Here is a 10612-nt window from a genome sequence, read left to right as displayed (position 1 = left end):
CCAGCCTGGTCTACATAGTGAGTTCCAGGACAGCTGGGGCTACAGGGAGACCCTGTCTCAAAAAAAGACAAAAAAATGAAAGAAGAACAAAAAAAAAGAAAAGAAAAAGAAAAAAAATGATGGGGGGATATGGGAGGTGTTGGAAGGGAGGGAGTGGGCATGGATTTTATCAAAACACCTTATATGCATGTACGAAATTCTCAATAAAATTTTTAAAGGTTAAAAGAAAGAAACCAATTCCATCATTACCCTTAATAATTTACCCCCAAACCTGGAAATTGAAGGTCCCTGAATAACGTAAGAAGTTTCCATTGAACACATTTTTTATTGTCCTTGAAAGAAATGTCACCACACAGAAATGTAGCTAGCTAAGAAGTTGCATGGTTAAAACGAACCCAGAGCTCGAAGGCCACCCTCCCTCTCAAGTCTATACAGCCCCCAGTCATTCCCAGATACACTATTAACTAGTTCACAGGCTGCATCAGTAGAAACAAGTTTCAAGTGCTGTTGCAAAATAAATTTCTAGGTATCACCTGCATAATTTGTAGGAGAAAGAAGTTATCTTGGTGGCCCAGATGGATGCTGTCTTAGGGCTATCAGAAGTCTTTGGAATAAACGAAATTCAATAGTGGTATTATAAATATAAAGAATCATTGTATATTCAAGCACAAACAAAATGTATATGTAACCATGAGTGACCAGCTGATCAATTTTAAAACTGAGATTAAAATCATGTTCTAAAACATAAAGATCACAGAAGAGATTCAAAATCAGAGGGTCAAGACACTGAACTTCGAATTTCAATTTAGAGCTGATTTGTAAGCCGGAAAAAGAAATGTCAACAGAATTTCAAGTAAAGGAACAGGCCTCTGCAGCATAGATGGGCGTTAAGGTTTGACCTGGACTATGACAGGCACTGATTAAATAGCCAGCAAAGTAAAATACATCTATAGCTAAATCTCATGCAACAAGACCTGCCATTAACTAGGATTTGGCAAATGGAGAGGAGGAAAATCTGAAGAGGAACAGAATGAGTGAAAAGAAAAGCTGAGGAGGTGGAGGTCAGGGAGCCAAGCGCACCAAGTACACTCATCATGCCTGAAACACAACGGATTCAGATCACCATGCAAGGGTCTAACCTCTTGGTTGAAAAATGTGTTTTGCTGTATCGAAGGAGAAATTCACTAGGTAACAAAGCACTTAAAAGACTGTTTTTCTGGGATGCTCAGCCTTACCAGGCCCTTGTTGGGGAGAGAACTGTTTTTAAAGGATCCACCCAGAATTGGTGAGAAAAATGCTGACGGGGTGAAGCTAGAAATACAGGAGGTTGTTAGAGGAGAAACCAAAGACAGAGGCGTCTGTTGGGGTGGGGTCACAGGCGTCGCCTATTGGTGTGGGTTCACCGGCGTCTATTGGGGTGGGATCACCCGTCTATTGGGGTGGGATCACAGGCAGCATTGTCTCCCTGTGGCCAAAGACCAGCATGGATCCTGTGGACCTCAGAGGTGGTTCAGCTGCAGACTGCCACACACCATCTCAGGGCTCCACCTACCTCTGGGCAAAAGCGTGCCCTGTTCACACTGCTGGCAATGCAAGTGATTAGTGACCCGTAGGACTGAGTGTGATACAGAGATGACGGAAGAGCTTTGAAGACTAAATCCTCTCCTGTGATGAATCTGCCCTGTTTCTGTTATGGTTTTTTTTTTTTTTTTAATCTCAGATGCTTGAGAAAGCCAGGAGAGAAAAAGAGCTACTGCTGTCTTTGTTTATCAAAGACTTATTTGAAAGACACAGTTGAAAATTCCTTGTCTGATATCTAACTCAGGGTTTTCCAACTTCTGTGAGCCAGCTTGTCCTCACCTTGAAGACATGTGGGGAAGAGGTAGCAGGTGGGAAGGGTGGCCAACAGATAAAGATGTTCCTAGCTACACAGGGCTACACAGGGGTGACCTATAGAAGGGTGTGTGAGTGTGTATGTGTGTGTGTGTGTGTGTGTGTGTGTGTGTGTGTGCACATGCAATGGAACTATTCTCTTTAACTTTCCAAAACCAGAAGGTGGAGAAGTACGTAAGGCAGGTCAGGAAATGATCATGTACAAATGGATAGCAGAGTTTTGACACAAGATCTATGAATGGAGAAGTTATGGGGCGGGCACTGCTCTGGCCCAACATCCGCTACAATGGGGCACATTATAGATGTTTTGTGGACATATTCTTTTTTAAAGTATTTTATTTATTATTTTTATGTGTATGAGTGTATTGCCTGCATGTATGTGAGTGCACCTGTGTCATACAAGGCTGCAGAGGTCAGAAGAGGGCCTCAGATTCCCCTGGAGTTAAGGATAGTTCATAGCCACCTTGTGGGTGCTGGGAATTGAACCCAGGTCTTCTGCAAGAGCAGTCAGTGCTCTTAACCACTGAGCCGTCTCTCCAGCCAGGTGTGGACATATTCTTAGTTGATTATATGATGGTACTAAGAGAACTCTGAGAACAGACCCTAGATTTAATTTGATGCCCTCTTATGCCTCAAATCAGCACCTCACAGACAACCTCATTCAAATCAGAGCCAACATGATATAACTTCATCTAAATCAGGAGGGGTCAAGGGAGCACAGCATGCATTGACTTAATAGAGCAAGCAGGAAAAATAGCTCTGATTTCTTAAGTTAGGCAATAAGTCCATGGGCTCTTGTAATAATCACACAGCACATACTAAATGCAGCAAAGATCACGTGAGAACAGGGAAAGCTGGGAGGTGGTTGTGAGTACAGGGAAAGCTGGGAGGTGGTTGTGAGAACAGGGAAAGCTGGGAGATGGTTCCACATCAGGCCCGGTCCTTCTGGCAATGCTGATGCTCATCCTACCACCTCCTCCAGTGATTTCTGCCTACTCTTCCTCCTCTTAGAGGATCCCTCAGAAGAGTCCTACAACTTCTTCCTAAACAGCCATTTGGATAAGTGTAGCTATCCAGAATGCATAAAAATACTAGAGAAGAGAGCAAGCGGATTTTATAATTGCTAAAGAAATTAATAGAACAAAATTAATAAATACAAATGGGACAATAATTGATGTGAACATTGGCTTAAAAATCTAATGTTTAACCAAGTAAGTTCACTCTCTTAAGGATTAGATGCCTCAGTTTCCTCTACTTACACATTCATTTCCTGCAAATTCTCGGCTGCAAAATAAAAGGTCTTGATCTGTGGGTGATTGATCTTAAATGCACTAGAAAAAGGAAAAGCACAAACATTCAGAGTTAGTGTTTTAACAGTAACTGACACATTAAATACTTATTATCTAGTAGGGAAGTGAAGGTCAATCTATCACGTCAGTAGCATCTAAGGTAGTTAATAGTTTGCATTTAAAATACAGAGGTGAATCGTTTTCACTTGCTAACTCTGTAACTATGTAGAGACAATAAATTAAAATTTAGAATCACTGAGATGTCACTTCAAAATAGTTAGACTAGCTTGTTTAAGTCAGTATTTATATAAATGTAATCAAATACATAGCAGAGTTCTATCTGTAGGAAAACAGTCAGTGTAGAACTTCTGTGATGTGTAACTCATCAGAAGCCATATCTAAGTACATATACCCTGTACTAGTAAAAGAAAAGTCTAAAGTAAATCTTAGTTAAAGGAAACTTAGGAAGCATTGATGTTGGCAAATAGTGTTTCTACTTAGCAGTCACACCGGAAGTTCTGCAGGACAGGGCAGAGGTTTTTAAATTACCAATCAAAAGCCACAAGCATCATCCTAACCAATATAGGGCAGGACACAAGCTGCTCTACCAGAAAAGCAAAGAATGAAATCTAATACCACTTTATCAGTTTCTTACATGAAAACAATTCATTGTTGCAGCTAGCAACATAGGTCAGTAAGGAAAGGCTTTCTGGGAAACTGGAGAAGGCATTGAAGGTAAGAAAGAATAAGAAGCAGATGAAAGAGGACATAAAAGCAAAGAATAGCAGGATGATCTCATAGGAGAAGCTCATGACTGGGTCCTGAGCCCAGAGTGCAGACTCTCCTCTCCCAGGGACTCTGGGCTGCTCCCAGACCCTGCAGGCTCTGTCCTTCTCAGCAGAACAGGAACCATGAGCTGGACACTGCTTTGTTTCCATCACAGCAGAAATCCTTGGAATGTAACCTATAGCAGGTGCAATGCCACACCTAAGACATCAGAGAATTCAGTAGCCAAGTTGATAGAGTACCATGAACTAAGATGCACTGGTCTTGTTTTAGGGCCTACAACTCATCTGGTGAGTCCTGCTTAGCTGTTTGTCCTTTACAAAGTCAGAATCTTGACATCCAGCTCCCTTGCCTTCCTGAATGGGAACATGTATTTTACTCTAACTGACACTGTCATTAACAATAGCCCATGCCAAGACTTCAGGAGTTTAAAACCCTTCCACCTCACATGTTGACATGCCAGAAAATAAGAGATTAAGTATTTTAATGAGCATTTACAGGGCCAACTCACAATGCTCAAAATTCTCAGACATCTGAGGGTCACAATCACTCACTTCCAAATCGCCCCATCACTTGGTGAACATGATAGCTGTGATCTTGTCCCAGGGCTTTGTGTAGGGTAAGGGGTGACTTACTGTTTTTTCTTGCACTCAGATGCTCTTTCCACCGTGAAATCAGGCAGGTTGACAAATCCGTCAGCTTTCTCTGCCTAAAACAAACACAGCACACAATAGTAAATGTGTTGATTCTGGGGATTGTCATCAGAGCATGAAATACAGCAGGTATAAATAAATGATGGTAAGTCCAGGAATATCACTGAGCCAGCATTAACCAGCCATGGATGTATCTCAGATACATAGTTTATGGGAAAACTTAATACTCTAAAGTCAACCAGAATCTTTTCATAAGAAGTAACATGAAACAGCTTAGGGATGGTCAGTGTAAAGCAGGTCCTATGTCTGCTCCTACCCACTTCCTGTCATCAGCATCCTCACTTCCTGTTGAGCTCAGAGGCATCCTCAGCATCTTATTCTTCCCCTACAACTGAGGTGAGCCACAAGCACTGGAGATGAAAACTCATCTTGAGATGGTGAACAGACACCCGACCTTGGAGGGGGAAGCCCACAGTGCTATCAAAGATCTACATCTTACTGGCTATTAGGAATTCAATGGGTCCAGATAATCAAAAGCACTTAATAGTTTAACACTCAACAGATTATTTCTTTCCCCTAGTCTATGGGCAGCAGCAGCATTTGAAGAATTAAACTAGAGCCATATCCTATAAAATCTCAGTTGCATAACTGATTCCTTTGGAGAAAAGACCCCAGGAAAGAATGACACTATGAAGGGCATAGAATGCCCATTGCTTGAAATCATCAAAAGCTTCACGGCAAATATAGTTAAGACCCCACCTGTCTATGAAGTGATTGATCTATATTTTATGAATAATGTCTATATGACCCACAAAAAAGCTAAGGCATTCGTCATAAGAGGAACTCAAATCTCCTTTCATCCACACTGGTGTCTCTGAGTAAAGAAACACAATTAAAAGACAAAATGAAAATAAGTTGGCAGTTATTAGGAGATGAATAAATTTTTATCTTGAGAACATGATCTTAATGTTCAGGTCTATTAGATATTAAATTTGTTGAGGCTAGAGAGATGGCTCAGCAGTTAAGAACATTGAGTGTTCTTACAGAAGACCCAGGTTCAAATCCCAGCATCCACATGGAAGCTAAAAACTATCCATGACTCCAGTTCCAGGAGATCTGACAGCCCCTTCTGACCTCTGTGGGCATTGCACAACATGGGTGCACTTACCTACATGAAGGTAATACACGCATACACATAAAATAAAATTAATAAATAAAATATTTTAAATTTGTTCCAGGGATCTCTAAACTGACTTCATTATTCCAGCTCTCTCATATCACTAATGAGAGAGCAACTTTACTTTTCTTCATCCAATCTCATTCCTAACCTCTGTCTCCTACATGACTTGGTTTATCCTATTATGCACCTGTAATGCTTTCTTCATTTCAAAGCAAAACTCAGTTCTAGTGGGAACTTCTCACTTTAAAATATACACACGTGTATATGCTAAATGCACATATAGATAACCAATCCTATCTTACAAAGAACATAAAGTATTCAAGGAATATGGACTGTATAATCAACTTTTATAGAATACAGTTTCCTGCATTCTCAAATTCTCTAAATTCTCAATTAGAATGACAAGAAAGTATAGTTTCAGAAAACCGTTAGATTCCATCAACTCCACTGCTAGAAATATACTCAGAATAATAAAAAACACACACTCAAATAAAGACACACACCATCATCCCAGAAGTCGGCAGGATGCAACAACCAAAATGTCCATCAACAGATGAGGAATAAACACAATTACATACCCTTACAAAAGAACATTATATATCCATAAACCATGAAACATTGGCTTATGTCATATGGATGAAGCTTGAAAACATGCTAAGTGAAGGATTTTAGTCACAAAAGGTCATAAATTATTTGACTCTACTTGTATGAATTATCCAGATAGGCTCTATCATACATACCGTCAGCTTCCTCCTCGCACTCATCTCTATGCCTGTTGTTCTAGAATCACTGTGGATGTTCTGAACCCTAAAACCTCCAGCTTGCTAAGTCCCATCTACCTTTTCTTATCCGTACTTAGTTGAACTCTAGTAACTGTAAGAGTCCACTCCCTTTTCTGGATGCTCTCCTCTCTTGGGTTTTCTGACATGCATTACTACTGCTCATTTTCACTCTTTCATGGGGTCTTCACCTCCCATTTCTGAATATCAGGGCTCCTAGGAGCTCAGTACACAGGCCTAGTAGGTGACCAGACCCTGTGGCTTCACATATCTTCACTACACACATATATCCAACATCTACACCTTGAAATGGTATTCAACTCTGGAGCTCCTAGCCCAGATTTATAATGATCTAGTGTGTTTATTCACATGTGTGTACCATGGACTCCCTAAGAATGACAAATCTAAACTCAAGTTCACCATATTACCCTATAGCATGCCTGCTCCTCTTTCTTCTGTGTTTTTCCTTCAGTGGACGGTAAGACACACACACACACACACACACACACACACACACACACACACATACACACACACACACACACCCCATGAGAGAGAGCAGGGGGTAATACACACACACACACACACACACACACACACACACACACACATACACACACACACACACCCCATGAGAGAGAGCAGGGGGTAACATTACCAACTTTTCCATCCCAGCTATGGTTAGGTCATCCTCTGTCACCCTCAAAACTGATGTTGAGGTTTAGCCCCCAATGTGGAGATATTGAGACCTTTAAAGGTTAAGTCTAACTGGGGAGATGGCTCATTGGGCAAAAGCACAACCTGAGTTCAAATCCACAGCACCCACATAAAAGTCCACCCACATGGCCATGTGCTCACTTGTAACCCAGAGCTGTGGGGAGGAGAGACAGGAGGATCCCTGGGGCTTTCTGGCCACCAGCCTACCTTTAGGTTCAGTGAGAGATTCTGTCTCAAGGAAATAGGCAGAGAGTGATAGAGCAGGACAACTGTGACCCTCCTCTGACCCCTGAGCACACATGAAAACAGGCATCCACACACATATGCATACACCACACATCCTTGTGCACACATACACACACAGAGTAAATGAATTATTGAATGACAGATAATAAACATTAAATGAGTTACTAAGAATTAATGCTTTTCTCAAGGAGTGAATTCTCATTTTCTGGGTCTGGTTTGGATGCTATACAAGTAGGTTGTTTTAAAAGAAGACACTCCACATGCCAGGATCTTTTTCACACACAACAATCACCCTCTATGTGTCTCCCCCATGTGAAAAGCAGTGCATGGTCCTTACCAGATGTGAAGCCAGCACCAGCTCCGAAGCCAGCACCAGCTCCAGCCTCCAGATATGAGTTAAATAAGCATTCTTTCTCTTTTGTTTATGAATCACCCAGCCTCTGGTACTTTGTAATAGAAGATGAACTAAGATAATCCCCTTCTCAGAATTCATGCAGGTAAACCCAGAGCTGTATTATTACAACTGCCAGGGGTGTATCTATTCTTACCACTTCCTGCCCAGCAGCATTACTTTATGTTCTTGAATTACTGCTGAAGTCTCCTAAACCAGGCTCCTTCTTTCTCTCTCTTCTTCAACCCAGCAGAGCATGCAAATAACAGTCACAGCAGATCTGTATTCATGAACATGCTTCATGTCACTTCTCTAATTAAAACCCTATGTGGTTCCCAATTGCTCTTGGATAAAGCCTAAGTGCCTCAGCAGAAAGCCCTTTATGATCAAGCCCTAATTAATTCCACAATTTTATCTTTCTAAATATCCCTGTCCTCTACTCAAACAAAAACAAACAGAAAAATTAAAACAAAGAAAACAATGTTTCCATTGAGCTAAATTAGAACTGACACCCAATTTGTGTCATGATTAGTCTCTGAACAATTTATTTACAATACCATAAGGTCATCTCAAATGATGGTAAGACAAAAATCAATCAAAAATGAAACATACAGGGGCTGGAGAGGTGTCTCGGTTGGCAAAGTGCTTGCCACACAAGCATGATGATCAGAATTTGATTCCCAGTACGCGTGTAAAAAGCTGAGCATGGTGAAACACATCTATAATCCCAGTACTGGAAAGGTGGAGGCAGGCAGATTCCTACCACTTGCTGGATAGCCTCTCTAACCCAATCAAGGAGCTTCAGGTTCAGTGAGAGAGCTTGTCTCACAAAGTAAGTTGGAGAGCAATTGAGAAAAATACCCAACATCAATCTCTGGTCCCACATACATGTACACATATGTGCACATACACCTTCATATACACAAACACATGTAAGTGAAACATGTATGTGCTTCTACTAATAGATGTTTTCATTTAAAAATAAATTAATGGTGCTGGTGAGGTGGCTCAGCAGGCAAAGACACTTGCCACCAAGCCTGGTTAGCTGAGTTCATACAACAGGAGAAAACTGATTCCCACATGTTGTCCTCACTTCCACATGTTCACTGTGGCATGTCCTCCACATGAGAAGTAAATGTGATTTTAACATGAATGTAAAAGATAAACTGCAAATCTTCATTTGGATGGGTTCCTTTCTTCATAACTGAAAAGGCTGGAATTCTTTGGAACAGGGTTCCAAATAAATTTGAGTGAAGCCACAGTGTTTCCGTAGCAATTATTCCTTCTCTATACAGAGACACTTTGTCACTTTTTGGAAGTCATCTGTGCTGCAAAGTCACAGGCAACTGTATCAAAAATGGCCTTTGCTTATTTAACTTGCAAAAGTGCTTCAAAAATGAAAATCACAATGGCCAAGTTATCACGGAATGACCATTTCCTTCTCGTCCTCCTTGTCCTACCCTTTCAGGTTCCTTGCTGCCTGTTCCACTAACTAAAATAACTGGCTTGAAGGGCATCCTTCCCCTTTAGTGATTCCTAACTTTCTAAAAAGTCATTTTACAGTTATGTGCTGGGACCTGTATATTTCCTCAGATTCTTAACAAAATAAAAAAGTGTTCTCTTACCAAAAGTATCAAAGGATCCTTTGACCGCTGTGCAAACTTACCTTACCAAGTTTAGTCATAAATTGAGAAGCATGGTACTTGTTCATCTTGTCATAGAATGTCCTATGAAATGTCCTGTGATGACCTCACAGATCCTCCCACAAGTCAGCCCATCTACTTTCCCCAGCATCTCTAACTTTTTCTATCTCAATGGAGCTTTGAAAGCAATTGCTGTCACTAGGCAGAACCAAAATCATGTTCATGTCAAAATCAATGGAGATCAAACATCTGGTACAGAAGTCAGGCTGCTGATCATCCCTCCAGTATTGCCAATCACCTGTGTTCATAGCTCCCTTAAACACTCCTCTCCCACTCACCAAAGGCCTTCATTAGTCAACAAATATCTGCATGGCCTCTCCCTGTGCCACAAATGTGATAAATACCAGTGAACAAGCCAGAGATCTCTGCTATTGAGGGACCAGAGACAACAAGATCCAAGTAACATGTAAATACTTGTAAATACTTAAAGGACATAGCATGATGTGGGTGGTGATTAGTGTGTGAAAATATGAACATGAGCAATGTAAAGGAGTTCTGGAGTATGATCAGGGCATGATGCCTGCTGCTCCCTGGATGTTATTACTCCCTCCCACATCACTACCCTCTTATGTAAGTTTCTAGGATTTGGCATAGGTGGGACTTGGTCCCAAGATCTGGGATAGGTTTTCTCCTGTTTGCCCTCAAAGCCAGGGATGGGCTTCCTTTAAAGTTCTTCTGTTAGTGCGGTTAGTCTCCCTATTTTTCTGCTTCTCTCTAGACAGTGACTGTTGTGAAGGAAGTGACTGTGCCATAGATAGATGATTGACAGATGATAGATAGATAGATAGATAGATAGATAGATAGATAGAGATTGATTGATTGATTGTCCTATAGATGTTAGATAGATGTTAGATAGATGATAGATGATAGATAGATAAGATGATAGATAGATGTTAGATGATAGATAGATGATAGATAGATGATAGATAGATAGATAGATGATAGATGGATGGATGGATTAATGGATGGATAGAT

General features: G+C 40.9%; 1 protein-coding gene across 1 annotated transcript in view; it reads right to left on the bottom strand.

Moving 5' to 3' along the window:
• Ipcef1 (interaction protein for cytohesin exchange factors 1) overlaps positions 1–10612 on the bottom strand; it is a gene marked incomplete in the record, with an annotated part of 139668 nt that overhangs the window by 70198 nt on the left and 58858 nt on the right. Inside the window, 2 exon segments of the mRNA XM_017794779.2 lie at positions 3153–3224; positions 4604–4677. Coding sequence (XP_017650268.2) covers positions 3153–3224; positions 4604–4677 — 146 coding nt within the window.

The sequence above is a fragment of the Nannospalax galili genome, unplaced genomic scaffold (genome assembly GCF_000622305.1).
Source record: "Nannospalax galili isolate Female #2095 unplaced genomic scaffold, S.galili_v1.0 scaffold1087, whole genome shotgun sequence".
In the NCBI taxonomy this organism is placed as follows: domain Eukaryota; kingdom Metazoa; phylum Chordata; class Mammalia; order Rodentia; family Spalacidae; genus Nannospalax; species Nannospalax galili.
This window is presented reverse-complemented; position numbering and strand designations above follow the sequence as displayed.